Source organism: Symphalangus syndactylus, chromosome 19, assembly GCF_028878055.3.
Source record: "Symphalangus syndactylus isolate Jambi chromosome 19, NHGRI_mSymSyn1-v2.1_pri, whole genome shotgun sequence".
NCBI lineage: Eukaryota > Metazoa > Chordata > Mammalia > Primates > Hylobatidae > Symphalangus > Symphalangus syndactylus.
The window spans coordinates 42,650,829-42,676,302 of NC_072434.2; the positions used below are offsets into that span (position 1 = coordinate 42,650,829).

Here is a 25,474-nt window from a genome sequence, read left to right on the forward strand (position 1 = left end):
GGCACGCCCCTGTCTAAAGCAAAGAATTCACCACGGGGAGCCAGACTGGAAAGGAAATCTGTTTCTTCTTTGGGGACTGATCTCAAGGCCCTGCCTGCAGAGCAGAGCCTAGGCCATGGCAGAGAGGTCTGTCCACACTGGACAACGCCCAGCTGCCCTGTGGTTATTGAGACAGGCTCCTGGGTAGGCTAGCTTGTACTCTGTCTTCTGCATGTGACAGCTCAGACAGGACTGTCCTTACTGCAGCCACCAGGACAGGCTCCTCTGCACTCTGGCTGCCCATGCAGGCCTGTCCACACACTGGCAGCCTAGACAGACCTGTCTACACTCCAGCCAAATGGACAAGCCTGTTAGATTCTGGCCACCTGCATAGGCCTGCCCATATCCTGGCTGCCCAGACAGGCCCGTCTGCACTCTGGCTGCCTGTATTAATTAGCTTAGTAGCTAATATCATATTCGCTGGCTAGCATAAGGTGTTGAAGCCCACAAGAAGTGAAAAACAAAATACCTTTATTTAGTTAACACTGAATTTGCAAACACAGAAAGGAATAGAAAACCTGACTCCACTTGGATGCACAGGCCTTTGGGGAGTTCTGACACCAGGGCCCCATCGGCAGCTCCACCAGAGCATCCTGGCTGCACCTCCTTCCCGGAGTCCTGGCTTGCCTACCTATCCCGTGGGAGGTTGGCCTGGATGTGTCGAGGGGGCCTTTCAGCTCTAGTAGACATCTGTCTCCATATCCAAGGAGCTTTGCAAGAGACATGTGGCAGGACAGGAGACTGGACGCACTGTGGCCTGGGGAAGGCAGCGGGGCTTGGCCCTGGGCTGCTCCCCTTGGGGAGAACTATGTGGCTGAGGCCACCTGTTATGGGGTTGGGGCCTGGGCCTGGACACAGCTGCAGGCTGCCCTGTCCTCTAAGAGGAGAGGCAGGGCTTGAAAGGTTTGAGTTAGTGTCTTGACCTTAACGTGAGACCTTGGACAAGTGTTTTCAGCTCTCAGGGCCTCAAGTCTGTCATCCAGAAAGTGGGGCCGGATAACCCCTGCCTGCCGCCCTCACCGGGCTCACACTGGGGAAACTGTCACAGCAGGGCCTCGGGCAATGCCGGGCCCATCACTCCCTGGTTGGGGCTCCCCCATGCAGCCTTTCCTTTCTCTGAGATCCATTTTCCGTCAAGCGGGGTTAATTCCAGCCTCTCAAGGGTGAGAAGAATGAGTGATCCTGGCCCCTGCCGGCTGCTCAGGAGGGTTGGAGAGTTGAGTTCCTGCCTCTGGACCCTGCCCCTGGAGGCCTCGCCCGCCCCTGCAGCTCCGCAGGCTCAGACATTGGTCTCCAGCTCGCTGATCTGGATGGTGCAGTGGTCCAGACTCGCAGCGGGTGGCTCCTCGTCCTGCTCCACTTGAACGGGGACGTGGTGGGGGCAGGTGGGGCCCAGGGTGAGCTCGGAGGCCTTGGCTACACTCTTCACACAGCCATTCTGCTGGGCTGCCACGATCTCCTGGAGGCTCACTGGCTTGGTCTCGCCGGGCAGCAGTTTCTGGTGAAGGGAAACAGGCCTTGGTAGCAGCAAGAGGGACCAAGGTTAGACATCAAGGAGGACTGAGGGCCAGGGGGGCAGAATGAGCTCAGGGCTAGGAACCACAAGATGGAGTTTCCTGCAGACACGCTGTGTGACCTCGGCAGGTCATGGCCTCCCTGGGCTCCTCTTCCCAAGCTGTCCTGCCTCCCACTGGAGCTGCTTAGTAGAGGAGGGAATCAGTGGCTCCCCTGCCTGACCTCAGCTTCTTCCCCATGATGTGGGGACAGCCTTCTCCGTTTGCCTGTAGAAGGAGCCTGAAGCCCACACAGCCTGCACAGACCTACAAATGCTCACATGGTGGCTAAACTGGACAGACCATCCCGACATGAGGGCGGGGAATTTTATTATATCTTGTTCCACTGTTCCTCCTGTGTCTATGTCAGCGCCAGCCACAGTGGGTGCTCAATAAATAGATGTTAGAGGAATTAGTCACCCTGTTAACGGATGAGGAGACCAAGGCCCAGAGGCATGGAGGGAGGGATTGGCTGGAGGCTGCCTAGCTGGTTGGTGGAAGATTTGGTGCCCTGCCCACCCCGCCTGGCTCCACCCTCCTGGCGGCCTCTGGACCTCACTGCTCTCACCTCGGTGCCTGTGTCCCGAGCAAAATCCTTCCGACATATATGGGCCATGATCCCCGCTGCCAGCGCATCACCCAGCACATTAATCATGGTGCGGAAACGGTCCCTGGTGAGCCAAGGTGGGGGGTGAGTGGTGGGCACTTGAAGGGGAGCTGGAAAAGGGCAGTGCTCAACCCACTGCAGCACAGCATGGCCGGTGACCAGCTGTCATGCAGGGCCTGCAGCCAGATGGCTTCCTGGCTCCTCCCAAGCCCACCCTTTGGCATCATTGAAGCAGCTTCTTGGCATGTGGCAGTGGGTTCCACAGGTCCCCATGCTTAGAAGGGTTAGGTTTGGTTTAATCCTCTGCTGTTTCTGTCTTGAAATTCTTTATAGGTTTGTTTTTTTGTTTGTTTGTTTGTTTTTTGAGACAGAGTCTTGCTCTGTCACTCAGGCTGGAGTGCAGTGGTGCCATCTTGGCTTACTGAAACCTCCATCTCCCGGGTTCAGGCAATTCTTGTGCCTCAGCCACCTGAATAGCTGGGATTACAGGCACATGTCACCACTCCCAGCTCATTTTTTTTTTTTCTAATTTTTAGTAGAGATGGGGATTTTGCTGTGTTGCCCAGGCTGGGCTCTGGAATTCCTGGGCTCGAGGAATCCTCCTGCCATGGCCTGTCAAAGTGCTGGGATATATAGGCGTGAGTCATCATGCCTGGCCTTTATAGTTTTTGGACTGGGTTCCACATTTTCATTTTCGAACACTGGACCCTGCAAATTACGCAGCCAGGCCTGTGCTGATGAGTAGGGCACTCCCGCGGTGCCAAGTGGGGCAGTCCCCAGCCTCCTACCCTGGGGAAGGGACTCAGACCCTCACCCTGATCCCTGCTGACCCTGAAGTCAGCCCCTCCCGGAGCGCTAGAGCTGGAGGCAAAGTCCACTCACAGAGCCCAGTCAACGGCAATGATGAGAGTGATGTCATCGGTGGGCAGTCCCACGGAGGTGAGCACGATGACCATAGTGACGAGGCCGGCCTGGGGGATGCCAGCTGCCCCAATGCTGGCTGCAGTGGCTGTGATACTGCAGGGGGTGGGAAGGGGAAGAGGAGCAGCAGGAGGGGCGGGGTGCATTGTCAGGGTCTGGCTCCAAGGAAGAGGTTGAGTGTCGGGGCCTCTGGGACAGCCATTTGGTGTGGGGGGTGGGTAGAAATGCCACGCCAGGGAGCTCTCGGGGTCAAGTCCCTCCTCACAGTCCTGTAGCCCCATGGACCCCCATTCCTGGCCTCAGGAGAACCCCTGGGGAATGTGCAAACACCTGTGTCTGAAGCTGTGCCTTTGTGGGTTCCAGGTAGCTATATTGCTATGGAGCTGCCCAGGGACTCTGATTGACCCCCACGTGGCTCTGCCGGCTTCCCTCTGGGGCCTGGCCTCCAGGGTCAGACCTGTGTGCTTGGCTGGCCTGTGAGGCCTCCGTCAGCCTCAGCCCCATCCCAGCACTCCTTCCTCGGCTCCTGCCACACCGGCGGCCTCTCCAAGGTCCTGAATCCTGTCCCTGGCCTTTGCTCGCCCTGTGCCCACCAACAATGCCCTCCCTCCTGGCCTGTCCTCCAGGCTCGGAGCTCCCAGCCCTGGCCCTCTGCCTGCTGTGCCCCGAGCCCAGGCTCGCTCGCTTCAGAGACCCCTCAGGTCTGGGAGCCTGGGAATGCCCAAGGCCCCCAGCCCCCGCCCCATCCACACAGGTGCAGTGTCAGGGAGCACCTGATGGTGATGATCTGGCCAAAGTCCAGCTCGTAGTTGTTGACCTGGGCGATGAAGATGGCGGCCACGGCCTCGTAGAGCGCAGTGCCGTCCATGTTGATGGTGGCACCCACGGGCAGCACGAAGCGCGCGATGCGCCGGTCGATGTGGTTGTTCTCCAGCAGGCACTTGAAGGTGATGGGCAGTGTGGCTGAGCTACGGTTAGAGGGGCTAGTGTCTGCCCAGCACCCTCCTCCAGGATGGCTGGGGCCTCCGTCGGGAAGCTCACCCCACCCCAGGCAGCCACCCCACCAGGAGTGTTTGTGCCCCTGCGGCGCTGCTCCAGCAGGAGGGAAGGACTGCAGGCACTGCAGTGCTCTCACTTGGTTCTTCCTATGAGGGAGGTGTTTGGGTGCATTTTACAGATGAGGAAGCTGACGCCCAGAGGGCGGGGCTGACCCATGTCACACTGCTGTGCCAAGGCATGTGGAGGTCTGAGCAGCAGGGCCCTGGGCCAGGCTGTCTGGGCTTAGATTCCAGCCTCCTGTCAAGTGGCCCTGGCAAGTTCCTGAACCCTGTGCCTTAGCATCTTTGTCCCAAAAAGACCTGGGTCACAGAGCTACTAGGAGGATTAAACGACTACGGGCTTGAACAGCACCTGGCCCATTGTACCCACTCAGTCAGTGGTGGCCATGACTATTATTGTTACTATGTTTGTCATGAGAGTTCCTAGTGGCAGTGCTGGGACTAAAACAGGCCGGTGTGGCCCCCATGTTTTCCTCTTCCCCGGGCCTCTGCCTGGAAGGCCGGTTCTACTTGCCAGAGCCTCTCAGGAGCTCCAGACCTGCTGGGCTTGAGGCTGCGGTTCCTGCTGGCAGGAGATGGCCAGGGGGCTGCTGGCTCTGGCAGGCTTGGCCCCTGGCATGGGAGCTGGCATGTTGGGGGCTTTGTCCTGCCCCCTGACCCCCTATCTTCGGGAAGGTGTTCCTGGCAATGGCTCTTGGGCTTTTCTTCACTGGGGTCTGCTCCTCCTGAGTCCGGCAGGAGGTGCATCTGCTGCCAAGGGTGGGTGTCATATGACTGCTGGGTACAGAGGCCTGCAGGGCATTTTACAGATGGGGAAGCTGACGCCCAAGTGAGGGCTAGAGGGAAGAGTGAGGCCTTCAGTACCAGAAAGATGTGGGTTAAGTTCCTGCGACTCCCTTAATGTGGAGCTCAGACACTTGCCATGGGGAGAGCCACCCTGCCTTCACAGCACTAAATGCTCCACAAGGGACCACTTCCTTCTTGCCCCCTCCACCAACGACGTGGTTTGCACAACTCTAAGTTCCTGAGGTCTCTGCACTGGGCTGCGGTTTGGGATCCTTAAGGCCAAAGTGCTGGTTCACCTGGCCCAGCCTGGCAAGCAAGAGCTCAGCCTCCACAGCAACCCTGTGCGCTGGAAGCTGGAATCTCCCCCAGTCTGTGCATGAGGAAAGCAATGCCCAGGCACAGCGAGTGAGTGACAGAGCCATGGCTCAAGTCCCTGAGGTCTAGCGACACTGCCAAAGTTGTGACAGGGCACCCAGCCAGGCCATCCCAGCAGCAGTGGACAGGCCGAGCTCCTAGAGCAACACAGAGCCCGACTCCAGGAGAAGCACCTTGTGGGGCAAAAGGCAGCAGCAGTGCGTTGCTGATGTGATTTCCCACTGACTCGACTGCGCTGTCTGCCCTGGCGCGTCGAGGCCGTCCCCATGCGGACTCAGTGAGCTTGAGGGCTGGGGCCGTGGGGGAAGGGGAGGCCTCGACAAAGGCCAAAAGTCCCCCACGTCAGTCTTGTTACCCTAGCACCAGCCGTCCCCGCATTTGTGAGGTGGGCCACACTGGCGCTTTGGTGGTTCTGTAGCTATGAACAAATGATGGCTGGACAGACGGACAGGGCTCACCCCCTCCCAGCTCCCAACCGTCCTGCCCGTCCCCGGGGCTACCTGGAGGAGGTGGCCAGCGCGATGAGCAGGGCCTGCAGGATGCCGCGGATGAAGACGATGGGGTTCTTCTTGGTGATGAAGAAGTAGAGCAGGGGCAGGATGAAGAGCCCATGGAGCACCAGCCCGCACACCACGGTGACCGAGTAGAAGCCCAGCTTCTTGCCGACGGCCCTGGGGTCGTCCATCTCCAGGATCTTGCCGGCGATGAGGAACACAATGCCGAAGGGGAAATACCTGGGGGCGGCGGGGCAGCCAGGCTCAGGAACCAGGCGGGCAGACGCACCCCGGCCCCAGCCCCGCATCGCTGCGCGGCCTTCTCCCTGAGCTTCCTGGGGCTCCTGCGAGGACAGAGCGAGACTGTGCCAAGGTGCCCGGCCCAGGCTCAGCACATGGCGTCCTTCATACCGTTACCTCCACCGCCCCAGCTCCGGACAACCTCTGCCACTCCTTCCCCCGCCCTGCCTTCAGGAGGCCCCCATTTCAAGCCTAACAACGCCAGAGCCTACACAGTGCGCCTGGGCAGCCCTCCCTCTGCGTTCCCCACTGAGCTCCTGAACTCTGAACTCTGGACCAAGGAATAGCAGCTAGTTCTCACCGCCAGCTTTCTTTTCTCCAAAAGCTGAGCTGATAAGGCTCCACGTGATGGAGAAACTGAGCCCAGGAGAGCAGCAGAGCCAGGCTGAGCTCTTAGACCAGGCTGGAAGGGGCAGGCCCAGGGCCGGAGCCAGGCCTGGCTGGGGCTGGGGGACCCATGGCAACACATGTAGCTCCAGAGGCCCCGGCCCAGGGCTGAGCCTGGGCGCAGCTTTCTGCTCACTTTAGGGGAGAAGAGGGTGGGGTCATGTCTTCCCTCCATCCACCCAGGGCTGGCCGGGGTGAGGTGAGTAAATGAGGAGGCTTACCACACAGCCACCGCCACGATTTTCATGACCGACTCATTGAGGCACTGGCAGAAGCTGACCAGGGGGGCCCCGCTGTCACCCATGCGGCCCAGCATGATGCCTGCGGGTCAGGGACACAAGAGCATGTCACACCCCCAGGCAGGGGTGTAGGCACGCTGTGGTAAAGCAGGGACAGACCCACAGGCCCACATGGGTCTCAGCATAGCTGGCTTCCCAGCAGCCTTGATGCTCCAACACTTCTCCCACTCCCCCCACTCTCTCTCTCCCTGTCTCCTCCTCCACTCCACCACCGACCCCACAGTGCTCTCACGTCTTTCTCCTCTCTCACCTTCCTCCACGCAGCAGCCAATGTCATCTCCTCAAGATAAAAATGCTCCCTGCCAAGCGCACCCCTGGCTTTGCTGTGCACTTAGGCCATGACAAGCTCCCCGCGGCCTCACGCAGCTCAGTGCCTCAGCCCCACTCGAGTGGGCCCTGCCTGCCCCTCCCTCCTGCTCCTGCCCATCTCACTGTGCCCTGGCACCACTGGCCTTCTTAAGTTTCTGGAAAGAGGGAGTCCAGCTCTTCACTGCCTCAGGGCCTTTGCGCAGGCCATTTACAATGCCCGGGGCACTGGCTGCCTGCTCTCCAAACAGCTTGGAAGCCATCTCCACTCCCCTTTGCAAACTCCCACTTATTCTTCAATATCTCACCTCTTAGGGCCTATTACAACATAACTGTCTGGGTTTTTTCCTATCTCCTCCGCGAGGTTAGCTCAGCGAGAGCAAGAACTGCATCTCCTTAGCTGGAGCATGTTAGATGCACAGTGATCAATGGTGAGTGAGGACTGGGGCCTTTCCTGATGCTCCTGGTGCTTCCCCGGGCATTCTAGGCCTTCCTCCCCAGCTCGCACACACCAGGAAAGGGTGGTGTGGGAACGGCTCCGTGGGGTGAGCGCCATCAGGCCAGTCCTGAAACAGGGACTGAATGGCTGCCCTACCTCCTGGTGAGACCGACGTGGGGAGCAGAGCACTCTCTACAGCTGCCCTCATGAGGCCCACTGTCATGGTGCCGGGGCTCAGCCAGGGAGGCAGGGTGGGATTCAAACCCTGGCCTGTGGGACACCAGAGAAGGGCTCCTTCCCTGTCCTGAGAAGCCTGAGCCACACAGTCTATGGAGCAGCTACCCCGTGGTGACAGGGTGAGGTGGGAGCCCTGCCAGGGTGGGCAGGAGAGGCTGGAGTTGGAGGTGACCCTGGGCCTACCCCTGCCCACCAGTCTTCCTGCCGCCTGGCTGATGTGGACCCAGATTCCCCTGCCAGCTCCGCCCTCCCCAGGCTCCACCACCACCATGCACGGGCTTCCTGCCCCTCCTCAGGCCCATCTGGATTTTCCCCGGGGGGCATCCAAGGACTGGCTGCTGGGAGCCAGTGTGCATGGAACCCTGGTGTGGCATGGGGGCTCCCTCACGCAGGGCCAGCAGGACCTTAGCACCAGCCACATCCCAGGGATGGGATGGGGAAAGGAGGCTGGGTTGAGGGGACCAAAGAAAGCCCTGCTTGGAGCCGCTGTGCAAGTGTGCTCACTCACACACGAGGACAGACACTGGTATCTGCACCAACAGGCACGGGCACCGGCAGATGTGGACACTGACAGGCACAGGCACACACAGAAGCAGGTGCACACAGACACAGGCACGGAAAGAACAGGCACACGCTGATGCGGGGACACAGGGATGCAGATGCACACAGACATGAGCACAGGCAGATGTGGGCACACGCAGGCATGAGCACACACAGATGCAGGTGCACATAGACACAGGCACAGGTAAGCCAGGCACACGCTGATGAGGGAACACAGGGACACAGGTGCACACAGACACAGGCACGGATGGGCCAGGCACACGCTGATGCAGGGACACAGAGATGCACGTGCACACAGACACAGGCACTGGCAGATGTGGGCACATGAAGGCATGAGCACACACAGAGTAAGCCACCCACTGCCTTGGTACACACACACCACGCCTCGGTACGCTCCCACCGCCTCGGTACACTCACATACCCCGCCTCGGTACACTGACACACCCCGCCTCAGTACGCTCCCACCGCCTCGGTACACTCACACACCCCGCCTCGGTACACTCACACACCCCGCCTCGGTACACTCACACACCCCGCCTCGGTACGCTCCCACCGCCTCGGTACACTCACACACCCCGCCTCGGTACACTCACACACCCCGCCTCGGTACACTCACACACCCCGCCTCGGTACACTCACACACCCCGCCTCGGTACGCTCCCACCGCCTCGGTACACTCACACACCCTGCCTCGGTACACTCCCACCGCCTCGGTACACTCACATACACTGCCTCAGTACACCCACACCACCTTAGTACACTCACTCTGCCTCATTACACTCACACTGCCTTGGTACACTCACACACCCTGCCTCAGTACACTCACCCTGCCTTGCACTCACACACCATGTCTCATTACACTCACACTGCCTCGAAACACTCACACCCTGCCTCGGTACACTCACAGCCCGCCTCTGTACACTCACACACCCTGCCTTGGTACACGCACACATACTGCCTTGGTAGGCTCACACATACCACCTTGGTACACTCACACACACTGCCTCGGTACACTCACACCACCACAGTACACTCACAGCACCTTGGTACACTCACATAACCTGCCTTGGTACACTCATACATACTGCCTTGGTACAGTCACACTGCCTCAGTATAATCACTCTGCCTCAGTACACTCACACACCCCTCCTCGGTACACTCACACTGCCTTGGTATCTCACACACCGCCTTGGTACACACACATACCCCACCTCGATACACTGACACACACCACCTCAGTATGCTCACACAGCCCGCCTCGGTATACTCATACACCCTGCCTTGGTACACTCACACACCTCGCCTCAGTACACTCAGCCGCCTCAGTACACTCAACCGCCTCAGTACACTCACTCACACCACTTTGGTATACTCGCACACCACACCTTGATACACTCACACACCCCACCACGATACTGTCACTTTGCCTCAGTACACTGACACATACCACCTCAGTACACTCATACCCATTGCCCCAATATATTCACACCACCTCGGTACATTCACACTGCCTTGAAACACACACACCTTGCCTCAGTACACTCACACCACCTCAGTACACTCACACACACCACCTCGGTTCACTCATACCCCTCCTCATTACGCCCACACACCTCACCTTGGCACACACCCTGTCTCAGTACACACACCGCCTCAGTACACTTACACACCCCACCTTAGTACACTCACACACCCTGCCTCAGTACATTCACACACACCACCTCGGTGCACTCGCACTGCCTTGGTACACTCACACACCCCAACTCAGTACACTCAGAAACCATGCCTCTGTACATTCACACACTACATCACCTCGTTATACTCACACCATCTCGGTACACTCACACACCCCATCGGAGTACACTCGCACACATTGCCTCAGTACACTCACACACTGCCTTGGTATACTCACACACTTTGCTTCAGTATGCTCACACATCCGCCTCAGTACACTCACATCACCTTGGTACACTGCCACACCCTACCTCAGTACACTCACACACTTTGCCTTGGTACACTCGGACTGCCTCGATACGTTCACACACCCCACCTCAGTCCACTCACACACTCTGCACCAGTACACTCCCACACCCTGCCTCGGTCCACTCACAAACACTGCCTTGGTCCGCTCACACACACTGCCTCGGTCCACTCACAAACACTGCCTTGGTACACTCACACACACTGCCTTGGTACACTCACACACACTGCCTCGGTCCACTCACACACACTGCCTCGGTCCACTCACACACCCCGCCTTTGTCCACTCACACACCCCGCCATGGTACATTCATACAACCCACCTCAGTACACACACACACCACCTCGGTACACTCACACACACCACCTCGTTATACTCACACACACTGCTGCAGAACACTCACACACCCTGCCTCGGTACACTCACACACCCTGCCTTGGAACACTCACACAAATCATCTCGGTACTCTCACACTGCCTTGGTACACTCACATACCCACACACACCACCTCGGTACACTCACACACCCCACCTCGGTACACTCACACACCCCACCTCGGTACACTCACACACACTGCCTCATTACACTCACACACCCTGCCTCGGTACACTCACACACACTGCCTCATTACACTCACACACCCCCCCCCCGGAACACTCACACATACCGCCTCAGGACACTCACACACCTCACAACAGTATATTCACACCACCTCGAAACACCCACACACACCGCCTCGGTACACTCACACACCCTGCCTCAGTACACTCACCCTGACTCGTTACACTCACGCACCCTGCCTCAGTAGAGTCATACCTCCTTGGTACACTCACAGAACCCGCCTCAGTACACTCACACACCTTGCCTCAGTACACTCACACTCTTCATCTCAGTACACTCACAAACTATGTCTCGGTACACTCACACACACCACCTTGGTACACTCACACAGTGTCGGTACACTCATACACCCCATCTTGGTACACTCACACACCCTGCCTTGGTACACACACACACCGCCTCGATATACTCACACACACTGCCTTGGTACACTCACACACCCTGCCTCGGTACACTTATACACTGCCTCGGTACACTCACACACACCACCTAGTACACTCACACGCCCGCCTCGGTACACTCACACTCTTTGGGTATACTCACACGTCCCACCTCAGTACACTCACATGCCCTGCCTCAGTACCCTCATACGCCCCGCCTCAGTACACCCACACAAATGTTCACGGATGCATGGACAGTTACACATGCGCAGTGAATGCTCAGTGAGTTGAGTCCAAGGGTCTCTGGTTCTTTTGCTCTGCCAGCAGATGCCCTTTCCCTATGTTCCCAGCCCTGAGAAAGGCTGAGTTTGGGGACTGCTTGTCAGATGTGCCGAGAGGCACTTTCAGACGTTGTCGTTTCACACACTTGGGTCACCGAGGCCCTGGCCCCTCTGCACGCCTGGCGTTTTGGCCCAGATGAGAAGAGCTCCATTACCCATTGTCACCCAGCCGTCCACCCATCTCCCTACCAGGTCTGCTGAGTGCCTGCTCTAGCCACGGCAGCGGTGGGCTCTGGGGTGGATGGAGACAAGCCCGTCTGCCTGCGTGGGGCTGGTCGTGGCTGTGCAGACAGCAAGCAATGATATCCTTGCAATCGAGTCTAGTGCTCACAGAGTAACCAGGCAGTGTAGCCCGGGGCACTCGGCCTAGTCTGGGGAGGACTCTCCTGAGGGCATGGCGCTTGTGGGGAGCACCTTGAAGATGACAAACATGGAGGGGGAGTGGCAAGAGCAGCCAGGCTGAGGGAGGCAGTGGCCTCCCGTGAGTGGCGGGGCTTTGAGGAGAGGAGCACATGGACCAGTCTCACAGGGCTCTTCAGCTGGCACTAGGGGTTTGGCCCCTTTCCAGGGGCAATGGGCAGAGCACGGTCAGACTTGTGACCTTCTGAGCTGGACACACCAGCAGGGACAGCCCTGGAAGCTTTCTAGGCAGCTTTCACAGGAACCAGGCGAGAGACCACACGGCCTTGACCCGGGCAGTGACCTGGGGTAGAGGGAAACGCGCGGCTTGGAGAGGACTTTGGGGGCACACCCGACAGGATGCAAAGGTGGGGACCAAGGCAGAGGATGAGGTAGAAAGTCACCCCCAGAGTTTTTGCATGAACGAGAACGGTGAGGTCTTTTCCTTGACAGGAAAAGCCAGTGGAGGAGTCGGGGATGGCAGGCAGGATGTTTCCACAGGCTTTGTGGGGTCTGAAGCTTGTGTAATTTGGGACCCCTCTTTAAGAAAAATAACACAAAATTTAAAAGCCAAGGTGCGGGCCTCCAAGGAGCTTGCATAGGTGAGGGGCCTGGCATCCCAGAGGAGGGCAGCAAAGGGAAGGGTGCGGCAGGGATGCCAGCTGTGGGCCTAAGAAATGGCCCAGACAGGCCTGAGGCGGAGGTGCCAGGGAGAAGCCCCTGGGGCGGGGTGGAGAGGCGAGGGATTTAAATAAACAGGGGTGGTAAATATTTCCAGTTTTTCACAGTAAACCTCTCCAGCATTCTCCCCAGACCTCAGTAAGAGGTGGAGGAGCAGGCTGCTGGGAGGGGCTGGGGGCCCGGCTCCACAGCACTGCTGGGCAGGTGGGCAGCACATACCCATGGTGGCAGAGAAGAAGACGATGCCCAGCACGTTCATGCCATCGCTGGTGCCTGGCTCTGACTTGTAAACGACCTCGGGCGGCGGGGTCAGGTCCAGGGCGAAGTTCTGCACACGGGAGCCATTCTCCTCCTGGACCCCGTAGATGAGGATCCGCCGAGGAGGGGCCTCCTCTGGTGCCACCTTGGGGGACTTGACAACTGGGGTGGTCTTGGTGCGGTACTGGTGGGTGACACCCCACGCAGAGAAAAGTCACGGCCAAGGGTTGTTATTAATATTAACGACAACAATAATAGCATCTTGAAGGCACATTTGTATCCATTCCTATCCTATTTGATTGACAGTAACCCTGTGAGGCAGGCAGAGCAGGGATTGCTATCGATATTTTACCCAGAGAAAGCTGCAGCTCCTTCCTCTACCACCACACCACCCAGCCACGCTGCCTCCTGCCTTCATTCCTCTGCTTCCTTCTATACATCATCACCCCATCTGGGTCCCTCTGAACTGCCTGCCCAGCCCCTTATCCACCCAAGTAACCCTTCATCCACCCATCTGTCCTCTCCCAATCATCCAGTATCCATCCACCTGGTGGCCTGCTGGCCCTGCTGCCCACTAGGTGGAAACTTGGAACTTCTCTTTGAAGAAGCATAGCCTGCCCCAAGCCTTGTTGATGAGATGAAGCCCATGCACAAGAAAGTGACCCTCCTGAGCCACGTACTTTTCCCTCTCGGTCCCCAGAGCATTCATGGGTCTCACCCCATCATCCCTCAGGTACTGGGAACCCAACAAGGGAGCCTCCTCTCCCCTCAAACATCACTGCATCGATAAGGCCAACCACACAGGAAACATATGAGACCTGAAGTCTCTGCTTCCTTTTCCTCCTCTGTAAAATGGGATCTACTGCATGAAATGAAATGAGATGATGTATATAAAGTGCTTACAACAGTTCCTGGCACGTGGTAAGCCCCATGGAAGCATTACTGCTACCATCATCATCATCGTCATCATTATCATGTTGAACACTCTGTGCTGGTTGCTGGATATGCACAAATGAACTTGACATGATTTCTGCCTTGGGGAGGGAGTGACTAATTGGCTGAAAGAGTTAGACAGCTTCACAAAGAAGGGAACATTTGACTTGAGTCCTGAAGGATGGGTAGGAGTTTGCCAAAAGAAAAAGGGCATTCCAGATAGTTACAGAGTAGAGCAACATTCTTTCTCTTTATCTCTCACACCCTCAATGATTCCCAATCACAATAGAAACTCCCTAGCCTAGCATTCAGTCCCCTTCACAATCTGGCTTATTTCATAGATGTCAGGAGAGACGCGGCAATTTGCCAAAGCTTTCACAGCTCCCTATTCAGAAGCCTCCTCTCTACCCCTCAGCCACTTCCTTTGTGTCCCCAGGCTCAACACAGGGCCCAGCCCAGGAAAGGGGTTCAGGAAACCCTTGCTGGATTAAGTCAACCAACCAGCTGACAGTTTAGAAAGGGAAAAAAAATTGGAAATTATTCAAAGGGCAGGCAAAGACTGATGCACAAGGACATTCACCACAATTTCGACAAAGGAAAAACTTTGAAAACAACCTAAGGGAACACTGAAAGGGGGAGTGGGAAATAAATTACAGCCCAGCCTTATCACAGGCCATTGTAGTACCACTAAACATTGTACTTTTCAGAAATATTTCATAACCGGGGAAAATGCTCAGGATATAATAGAAGTGAAAAAAAAGCAAGATGAAAACTGTGTATGCACTATGATTATAATATTATTTAAAAATATGTAGAGGAAAAAAAGACTAGAAATATACCCTCTGCTACCAGGGACTACGTACTAGAACTAGAGATGATTTTTATTTTCTACTTTATATTGTTTAGTATTTTCCTAATTTTCTACAGTGAACATCATTATTATTCTTGTTGGGGGAGAAATGATTACTTTAAAAAGAAAGAGAAAACAGGCTAAGAAGATGGGCCTGGGTTTACCTACTGGCTTTGTCATTTACTAGTGGTATAACCTTGGGCAAATCATTGATTCCTCGGAGCCTCAGTTTCCTCATCAGGAAGTGAGGCTCGTCCTACCTCAGTGCTGAGTTACTGTGAGGATGGGCGAGATGGTGTACGTGGAGGCAGTGCAGGCACTCAGTGAAGGCTTCTCTCCACCCCTACACTTTTTCATCATGAAAACTGGAACCCAGGACAGGGATGTGGCCATGGGGGGCTCTAAGGATCTAGGTTCCCCAGCGTACCCTCCCCTCTAGGATCCCACCTCCAGGAGACAGCGTGACTGGCCAGTACACCAGTCACTTCCCAGCCATGCCACTAGCCCTGCTGCCTGCCCTCCTGCCTGCTGCCCCTTCCCTCCCCTCCACCGCCCAGAGACCCACTCACCTGTTTGAATGTGGCTTCTACTAGGTTGGCTGGGAACATGTTCCTGGGAAGAGAATCAGCAATTGAAAAATTCCAGATCCCAGGACGGGAGGGCCCTGGCGGTGGGCCCTTGGGGTCATCTGGACATCTCCCTTGGTGGCCAGGCCTTCCTCAGGCCAGCCTCCTCTGCAGTCTCACCCCCCACATCATGGACACTCCACGCCGCCAGCGCCTGCCGCCCCCAGACTGTGCCACGTACTTTCCAGAGCCAGGCATTTGTCTACACTGTTCCCTCTGCCCGGAATGCCCTGCCTGCCTCTCTGTCTGGTAAACTCCTTAAATCTACCACAGATCAAGCACCTGTTCCTCTGTCCAGCCCTCCCTGACTGCCCTACGAGATCCTGTGGCCCTTCTGTGTGTGGGTCACTGCCACTCCACCACACCACTGTGCGGTCTCTGGCTCACCTGTCTGCCTCCCCCATATAGTGGCCGCCTTGCAGGTGGGACTTGGTTGTTCATGTCCTGTCTGTGGGGCCCAACACAGGACCTCACACACAGGTGGGCTTATTATTCTCAGTAACATATTTTATTATAAAGCTGAAGGTGGAGGAGTCTTTCCTACCAGATAAAAAACGGTGGCTCACGCCTGTAATCCCAGCACTTTGGGAGGCCGAGGAGGGCAAATCACCTGAGGTCAGGAGTTGGAGACCAGCCTGGCCAACATGGCAAAACCCCGTCTCTACTAAGAAATACAAAAATTAGCTGAGTGTGGTGCTGCTTGCCTGTAGTTCCAGCTACTCGGGAGGCTGAGGCTGGAGAATTGCTTGAACCCAGGAGGCGGAGGTTGCCTGGAGCTGAGATCGCGCCTCTGCACTCCAGCCTGGGGACAGAGTGAGACTCTGTCTAAAAAAAAAAAAGACAAAGAAACCATAGAAAGTTAGAAGAAATATAGGTTAGATCTTATCATGTCTCAGTATCGGAAATGACGCTCTAACAACAAAATGAGCAATAAATCAGTAGATTTTACTACATGAAAATAAAGAAATCCCTAAGCGCAACATAGCATCCTGGACTGGATCCTGCAACAGAGAAAAAGGACATTCGTGGAAAAACTGATGAAATCCAAACGAGATCCGTAACTTGGTTAATAGTGTTGCACCAATTTAATTTCTCAGTTTTGACTAACGTACCCTAGTTATGTAAGCCGCTAACACCAGGGGAGGCCGGGTGAAGGGTGTGTGGGATCTCTCTGTACTGTCTACAACTTTTCTGCAAACCTAAAACTATGCTAAAATGGAAAGCTGAATGCTTGAGAAGCTCTCTAAGACAGATTGCAATACAAATATAACCACAAAGCAAGTGACGAGCTGGAGAGACTGCGTGACCAAGCACTACCATCCTAAATCTACTAAGAGCTTTTACCAATCTTGGCCTATTTCTACCTTCACTATCTCCTCTCATCAGAATATCAGCTCCCTGGAGGGCGGAGACTCTCTGTTTGTTCACTGCTGTGTCTCCAGCCCCGGGAAGAGTTCCCGGCACATACCAAGTACTCAGTAAATATTTGCTGCGTAAACCAGTAGACCACAAAAACCCGACAGGAAAATGATGGAAAGATACGACCAGGCAATTCGTGTTACAAAAGAAGAAAAGTCAATGGCCAAAAATGCTTTTTAAAATGTTTAGTTTCATCAACAAATTCAAGATATTTCCACCTGTCAAACTGACAAAGTATTTTTAAAATGACAGTGCACGGTGTGGGAGGTTTGGTGAGATGGGCACCCTCACATGGTCCCGGCAGCAACCTTTCTCTAAAAGCATTTGTATCTTTGTCTTCACAGTCCCCTTCTAGGAGTGTGTCCTGTGAGAAATGCCAACTCTGAGGTTAGCATCTGCTAAGAGGTTTCCGTTGCGTGCCTGCTCTTCCTCCAACCTGCCGCCCCACGCTCACACTGCCTCCACCTGGGTCGCCTCCCACTCACTCTTTTCCTCGGTAACCCTCTTCCCCTCTTTCAAGACTCAGCTCACACACACATGGAGAACGTTTGGACGGTCCTAAGAAGCCAAATGGAACTTATACCTGTATAGACATTTCTTTACAACTTCCTTTACAATTACAATCATTTTAAATGTGGGCCCTGGCAGGGACAGCTAGTTGCCTATGCAGTCTCCATTCTCCCGTCCTTCCTTAATAGAAGTCCTGTTATGTTGTGGGGACCAAATGGGACCTGCCATCAAGCCCTGATTCTCTTGCTAATGGGGTGGCCATCGAGAGGTGAGTGGAAGTCGTTGGGTGGTGATTCCTGGAAAACTCTTAAGGAGGCGCCCATTCAGCCAGGACCCTTTGGTCCATTCCTCCAACTTTCTTCTTTCTGCCTGGAACATGGAGATAATAGCTAGAGCTTGAGCAACCTTCATGGACCATGAGACTCAGATGGCACAGCACACAGAAGGGCAGGGCCTGGGACCCTGGTGACTGCCAGCTACCCACCTCCCACTTCTGGACTGCTCTTCAGGAGCAAATGCAAACCTTACCTTACTTAAGCCTGTGCTGATCTGGCAGCTAAAAGCAAGTCCTGACTCGTGCGTGCTCATACTAACAACCAATGAATTTATCCTGCAGATTTTAATCAAGAATTATACCTTTGATTATTAAATGGGGAAATGTACATTTTCTTTTGGCTTTGAGCCTTCGCGGGAAGACTTTTCTGCTTGTCCCATGAGGTCCGTGCTCCTGGTGGCGGCTACATAAAACACAGAACGTGCCTGGGGACATTAATAGCCATGCCTACACACTCTGCAATACCCACACACTCTGCCCTGTGCCTCCCTGCACTTTTTCCAGGCAGAGCCAGAGTCCACCTCTCAGCTCCCCTCTTCACCTGCCACTTGCAAATTCTCACTGAGATGCTTCCAAACCCACCCCTAATAACATGTCACCAAACCAAGCCCTAAAGGTGGGAATTGTTCCTTCCCAAGCACAGCTCCTGGAAGCTTCTTCCAATCCCTGAGAGGGTAGCCGGGAGCTATAAATAGAGCCCAGTCATTACTTAATCTCTGTGGTGTTTTAATAAGATTGGAAGAAAAAGAGAAGGGGCCAGACCTGATTAGGGCTCCGCTTGGGTTTCTGTTTTGCGCGCTGCACTGTGAGCAGGCGCCAGCGTTCTGGAGCACCCCCCCGGAGCCTTGGAAAATGAATTCCTGTCTTGGCGGGTCATCCAGGGACATGGCCTGTTGTGTTCCTCTGGAGTCAAAATCTTTGAGACATGGATGCAGATCTTTGCCCCTGAGGTGTGCCTTATGTCCCCACGCAGTGTGCTCCCGCTTTTAATTTGTCCCACTTGCCCTGGTTCTCAGTTCTCTTCCTGGTCATCCGTGTTTTTGTTCAGTCTTCAGCACCTGGTAGGCACCTGTTCTGGGCCAGGGCAAGGGTCAGGAGGCCCCTGGTCCCTCACTGCCAGTGTCCCCATCTCCTTCACAGCCTCTCAGAGCATCAGGAGTGGCCGTCAGTGCACCCACTTGTCTGTCTGTCCTAAGATGGTGGGCAGCCCTGCGGTGGGGGCGTGAGGAGCATTTGTACTTGCTCCCCAGCTCCCAGCACAATATCTTCACCCGGAGCAGCAGCTGAATACAGGGGAGCTGAATGGAAAGGAAGTGACCGTGCCCCTCCCAGGGCACCCCATCCATGCTTCTGCTCACCTTCTGTCCACTCCACCCTGCTCTAATCCATCCTTCCCAAACCCACCAGCTTCCCATTCCCAAAGCCTAACAGCCAGCCCCTCAACCTGGGCTTCCTGTCTTCAAGGTTGGGCTCTGCCCAGCCCTCCCAACCTCATCTCCCAGAACCTGCCTCCAGAAGCTTCGGTTCATGCCCTGCAGCCTCCTCACTGGCTCATAGGCCTTTGTGTTTCAGAACTACAGAGCTAGATGGGATCTTGAAAATCACTGGGGAAACTGAGGCCTGGAGAGGGGAACTGGCCTGCCCAGGGTCACACAGAGACTTATTATTGTGAGAGTGCAGATGAGGCCACAGGTCTCCTAGGTTCTGGTTTCCTGTCCCAGGACGCCTGTGTTCTCTCCCTGCAGCCCCGCTCTCTGACCAAGAAATGGTGAGAGCGAGGCCCAACACCCAGCTTTGCAGAACAACTTGCCTGAGGGTTGAGAGCGGGTGGGGTAGGGCTGGGGTGTGGGGGGTGCGGCTCTAAGCAGCAGGATCAATTTTCACCACGTGAAAAGCAACCCAAGAGCAGGAAACACTCTGGAACATTTGACTGTGGCACGTGTGTCTGATCTGGAGCCCTGCAGCCCCTGAGCAGGGGCAAGCGGTGGTGAAGCAGGCAGCACCGACACCTCCTTCCACCATGTGGAGAAGCCATTCTGAATCATAAGACCCAAGAAACCATGAATCACAGTTACCAGATCCTAGAAATAACAGATCTTACAAATGAGGTTTCTTGAAGTTCCTCTTTCCTCGTCTTTAGGATATCCACTCTCCTAGTTCTCCTGCCTCTCTGCTTGCCCCTGCTCTGTTTGCTGTGCAAAGCCCTCAGTGCAGCCGTGAGCCAAGGCCTGTCCTAGGCCTCTGCACCTGCTTGCTGGGCACATTCTCCCTGGACCATTCTAGCTCCTCCTGGGGGTCAGACCCCAACGCCACTGATGACCTTGAGCCCCATGTGTGCATTCAGCAAACTCTGTGCATCCACTCCGTGCCAGGTGCTGTCCTAGGCTCCAGGATACAGCAGGGAGCAGAGGTTAAAGAGCCAGGCTTCACGGGGCATATTACATTCCAGTGGGAGGAAAAGAAACACACAGATGTGATCATATTGGGTAGTAAGAAAGGCTATGAGGAAAAGTGACTCAAGAGAAGACAACAGAGAGACAGAGCCTGGGAGGTCTCAGGAGAGGTGACACCCAGGAGAGATGTAAATGGAGTGAGGGAAGGAGCTGCATGCTTTCTGCAGGGAGGGCCACCCAGTGAGGAGGCAATGACATCCAGACAGGAAGGACAACGAGGCGGGTGGGGCTGGAGCCAGGGCAGGGAAGGGGAGAGTCGGGGCAGAGGTCAGAGTCTGATGTGTGTCAGCAAGTGCCTGTAAGCTGCAGTGCGGGCTATGATTTTGTTGCCATGTGCTAGGTTGAGAGCAGGTTTCGAAAAGGATGCCTCTGGCTGCAGTGCTGAGAACAGACGACAGGAAGCAGAGAGGAAGCGGAGGCCAGGCCGGACACCGGAGGGGGCGGCAATGGTGGGAGTGGCAGGGGAGGTGGAAGGTCCATGGCTTGGGATTTGGTTTTCAAGGTAGAGCTCACAGAATTTGCTGAGGAACTGGCTGCAGGGTATGAGAGAATGAGAGATGTCAGACCAAGACGGGCAGGGCAAGAAAAGGGCAGATTTATGGAGAAATCAAGAGTTGAACTTGGGCCTGTTAATTTTGAGATGCCTCTAGACACTTTATGTGAGAATCTGGAACTCAGGTGAGAGGTTTCCAGGCTGGATACTAAATTCAGAAGTGCCAGAGTCCAGAAGGTGTTCAAAGCCCTGCTATTGGATGAAGTCTCGCCGGCCAAGTAAGCATACACAGAATAGACCCTGCCTGGATCTCTTTCTGGCTCCAGACCCTATAGGTGACAGCCACGCGATAGGAACAGCATGGCAAGTATTTGATGTTCTTTAGTTCATCAAACACTCTAAAGGGTAAAAGAGAAGCTGAAGATCTTCCTGGAGAAATGAAGAGAGTGGTAGACTGATTACATCGACGGCCTCGGTTTGTAGACTCCATTTCCCTTGTAACATTGTGGTACCTTCCCGCCTTGAGTCTGGGCTTGGCCACCTGACTTGCTTTGGCCAAGAGGATATTAGTGGACTTGCTGAAAGCAGAGGCTTGAGAAACATTTGCATGTTTTGATTTCCTCTCTTGCTCCTCCACCTTTGTTATTAAAAATATGCCTGGGCTAGCCCTCTCCTGGAATCCTGTCACCACCATGAAACAAATCTAGGCTGGCCTGCTGGAGTACAAAGATCACAGAGTATAGCTGAATCATCTCAGCCAGACTCCCCTAGACCAACTGTTCCCCAGTTGAGCCACCAGCTGCCTGCAGACATGTGAGCGAGCTCAGTCCAAACCAGCAGAACTTTCCAGCTGACCTATAGACTTGTGGCTGTTGTTTTAAGCTGATAAATGTTGGGTTAGTTTGTTATGCAGCAGTAACTAGCTGATACAGGGAACAAGAGTTTCTTTAGAGAGCGGGTGGGAGCCTGTGTATGGGCATCTATCCCCATGGGGGAGGAAAGGAATGCTTCTCCACAACCTTAAGCCAAGAGAACTATGCAGAGACCTTGGCTTGAGTCTCTTAGAATTTGAGGAATGTAGGGGCTGGTGCCTGACTCATGTCCAAAGGCCCTGGGAAAGGCCAACACTTCCAATAGGGATATGTATGCTTCCCATGGGCCAGATATGACCCAACAGGGTCACCCAGAGGGGTGAGGTGACCCCAGCAGAGGAGTCAACCGGAGCCTTGGTCTAGGGGATGTTATAAGTAGCCAGATGGCATAAATTGACTGAGTCCAGGGGACAGCAGGTGAGAGATGCGAGAGAGGAGGGGCTCCAGAGAACCCATAGAAGTAGTCCTGGAGAGACACAACCAGGGAGCACCTGCTCCAGCTCACCCCACTCCCAGTCTGGGCAGCCCTTCCTAGCCCACTCCCTCACCTCTCACCAGGGAGCAGGCAGAGCAGGAAAGAGAAGCAAACTCACCACGACCCTCTTCCCACTGCAGCCTTCCCAGTCTGAGTCAGATCCAAAAGGCTAAGACAGGGTTAGTTTAAACTGTGTGAGTTTAGAGTTTTAATGTTAGGCCTAGACTTCTTAGATCTGAAATTGGCCAGAAAGTGAGAGGTACTAGAAGGTGTTCCCTGAGCGGGTTTACTGGGGTAGCCTGTGGAGCCCAGCAGACCATTCCTGGGTGGGGCTTCCCAGGCTCCATCCCAGACCCTGCTCTCTCACCACCTGTCCTGCAAGAGCCCCTCTGCCACTAGGGTAGCACCTAACACCTCTCCCTGGCGACTTCCAAACCTCTGTCTCCAGCTTAGACTCCCCCATGAGATTCTCATCCACGGGCCAACCATCAGTGGACACCTACCTCAGGATGCCTGCACCTGCTGCAGACCATCCATTGCTTGGTGACCACACCACCATCCACTTGGATGCCTGGGCCAGAAACCTTCATGCTGGGTGATGAGCACACCTCACCTCCTACTCACCCGCCTCCTGCTAAGGATCCCTCCTGAGCAGTCCTTCCACCTGCCCCTTTCCCCAGCCCCAGGGCCACCGCTTGGCCCTGTCCCTGGCTCTGCCTTCCCCTCCTACCTCCCCTGAAACTCTGACCCCTGGTCAGAGCGAACCTTCTGAATTGGATCATGCCGCTTCTCTGTATAAAACCCATTTTCTGTGGCCTTTAGGATAAAACTTAGCTTTTGGCCTGGTTCACGGTGACCTTTGAGGTCTGTCCCCACCTGAATTCTCCAGCAGGGGTTTCTGCCCACCTCTCACCCCTTCTGCTGTGTCACACTGATTGTGCTATGCCTTCTCCCCCGACACGGTTCCCTGCAGCTCAGGACCTTCGCACAGCTGTTGCCCCCATGCCTGCCCTCCCTGCCTCCCCATCTTCCCCTCCCTTAGAAGGGCAGTGGCTTCCTGCTGTCACCGGCAGCCCCAGCTTCCCCATTGCAGCCCCAGGCCCCCACGCTGTCCCTATCTGCTCATGGGTCTGACCACTCCTCCAGGGCAAGGGCTGGCTCTGAGTCCGCTGGTCCAGGACCTGGCACAGAACTGGCACTGGTGAGGGAGCGAATGCACGAAGGAGAGGAGCAGGGGTGACCTGCCGGGGACCCGGGGAAAGGGAGTGGAAGGTGGCTGTGCCGCTGGGTCTGCAGTGCTTCCCTGGAGAGGGAGCCTAGGTCTGAGAAGCAAGGTCAGCTGCACTGCTGTGGCTAGGATGTGGCACTGCCGTGGCTAGGGGGTGGCACCACAGGGCAAAGGTCATCGTCCTTGGAGTCAGACAGGACTAGGTTGAATCCTGTCTCTACTACCTACCTACTGGTGACTCTGGAAAAGTCACGGCACCTTTTTGAGCCCCATTTCCTCATCTGTAAAAAGAGGACCAATAAACAAAGGGAGGGGCCGATAACCGCCAGCCTCCCACCCTACAGGCTGGGCATCAGCAAATGCTCACAGGCACCTGCTCTGCGCCCAGCCACAAGCAGAGAGGGGCAGACCCCGTCCAGCCTGCAAGGTGCTTGCAGCCTGGTGGGGCAGACGATGCAGCATGAGCCTGGCGGGCAGCCCAGAGCTCAGCCCACCAGGGTGATCATGGCCTCTGTGATCACCCCCATCCCCACACCCCGTCCTGGCCTCTGGGGGACCCAGCAGGGCAGGCTCGGGCCTGGCGTTCCCAAGCGGGGTGTGGGCGGCAATAGTTACCGGATGAGGTCCAACAGGGCATCTGCTGAGCTCATGATGGGCTTCCCACTCTGCTCCGTGGTCTCCTTCTGGGCCGCACTGCCTGGGTGGATGATGGAGACCATAAAGATGCCCACGATGACAGCCATGAAGGTGGTCCACAGGTAGTACGCCACGGTGAGGACGCCCAGGCGGCTGGAGGTCTTGGCATCCAGGGAGGCAAGTCCAGACATCAAGCTGGGAGGGCGAGGGGGTCAGGGGCTGTGGTGGGGAGGCCAGGGCCTGGCCGGGCACTCAGCGCTCACTCAGCCCCTCCTGGCCATGCCCAGCTGCCTCACAGTGCTCCAGGGAACCCCGTTCTTCCAACAATCCAGTCCTGTGCTCCTTCCAGCCTCTATTTCTGCTCTGCCCTCTCCCTCACGCCCCGAGGCGCAGGCCACGCACGTCTGCGCCTTGAGACCTCTGCACTGCTAGGCAGAGAGCCCAGGCCAGGGTGGCTGTGGGACGGTGGGGAAGCTGTGGGGAGAGTGAGAGATTAATTAAGGAAATACCTGTGCTTTGCTTTGTTGCCTCAAGTTTCCCATGCTTGGTGTCTTCTCAGGAGCTTCCTTCACTCTCCTGACCCCTGCCCACCAGGCAGGACCAAGCTCGGGCTACCTCTGAGGTCTACCTGCCTCTCCCCCAGAGCGAAGAGCCCATTCTAGGACCCCCACAGCCCCTGGCTGCTCCATCAGGACCCTGCCTGTCTGTTTGTGAGAGGAGGAATGAGTCTGACTTCCCTGTGGGTCGGCACTGCAGGCGGTTCCTGCAGGCTCATGGACAAGCTAACGAGGGAGTGAGTGAGAGCGCTGGGCTGGGGGCTGGTGACCCGGGTCCTAGTCCCAGCTCTGCCAACTGGCTGTGTGGCCTCAGGCAAGCAAGTCACTCCCCCATCTTTGGGCCTCAGGATGTCCATCTGTAAAATGGGGACATCTTGGGTTTGTGCCTGGGCCCAGGCTCCTTGTCATAGGGGGCTGTGTTGAGAGGGCTGTGGTTCTCTCTCCTCTCGGCTCCTCCCCACCCCTAGCCACCCTGGCCTGGGCTTTCTGCCTACCAGTGCAGGTCAGCCCCAGAGTACTGGAGCCCCGGAGCCCCACAGCGACGCTTCTTGCAGCTGTTGTGGGGAGTGTGGGATGGTGGGGGGCGTGGGGGGAGTGAGAGATTAATTAAGGAAATGCTTGTGCTTTGCTTTGTTGCCAAAAGGATTTTTCACCAAAGCCCTTTCATTCTTTCAGATAAAGAAGTATTTGTCTGGTTTTAATCATGTAAACAAGAGCAGATAATCCCCAGCCACGCTCCTCTTATCATTAGATTCCACGCAGCAGCATCCAGCCCCAGGCTGAGCGTGAACAGCGGCCCCTCCCCCAGCGGGAGCCACAGCCTGTGAGGGCCCTGCCCTGCCTGCTTGCTGGCGTAATGGCTTACTCTTCTGGTAAGACACAGTTTGAGCGTCCCCTCCTCCAGGAAGCCTTCTCTGACCACCAGGCTGAGTTAAGCCTCCTTCTCTGGCTCCACAGTCCCTGTGCCTCCCACTGTCTCTGCGCCTCCCACTGTCCCTGCCCCCACCTCACTGGACTGCGGACTCTTTACTGGAAGCGCCTCCAGGGTTCGGCCAGGTTCTGATT

General features: G+C 55.8%; 1 protein-coding gene across 4 annotated transcripts in view; it reads right to left on the bottom strand.

Annotated features, from left to right (window-relative positions):
- Positions 1-493: 493 nt before the first annotated feature.
- The window catches only part of SLC1A7 (solute carrier family 1 member 7), a 51,528-nt gene continuing 26,547 nt past the window's right edge, over positions 494-25,474 (bottom strand). Inside the window, exons 3-11 of one of the 4 annotated variants that reach the window (XM_055234037.1) lie at positions 23,832-24,047; positions 15,376-15,418; positions 12,985-13,207; positions 6,742-6,841; positions 5,840-6,073; positions 3,894-4,088; positions 3,082-3,216; positions 2,161-2,263; positions 494-1,537 (exon numbers count right to left, since the gene is read on the bottom strand). In XM_055234037.1, the coding sequence (XP_055090012.1) occupies positions 1,319-1,537; positions 2,161-2,263; positions 3,082-3,216; positions 3,894-4,088; positions 5,840-6,073; positions 6,742-6,841; positions 12,985-13,207; positions 15,376-15,418; positions 23,832-24,047 (1,468 nt within the window). In that variant the 3' untranslated portion in view covers positions 494-1,318. Of the gene's footprint in view, positions 1,557-2,160; positions 2,264-3,081; positions 3,217-3,893; positions 4,266-5,839; positions 6,074-6,741; positions 6,842-12,984; positions 13,208-15,375; positions 15,419-17,021; positions 17,731-23,831; positions 24,048-25,474 lie in introns of those variants that run through there. The other 3 variants (XM_055234036.1, XM_055234038.1, XM_055234039.1) reach the window with 3 other exon arrangements.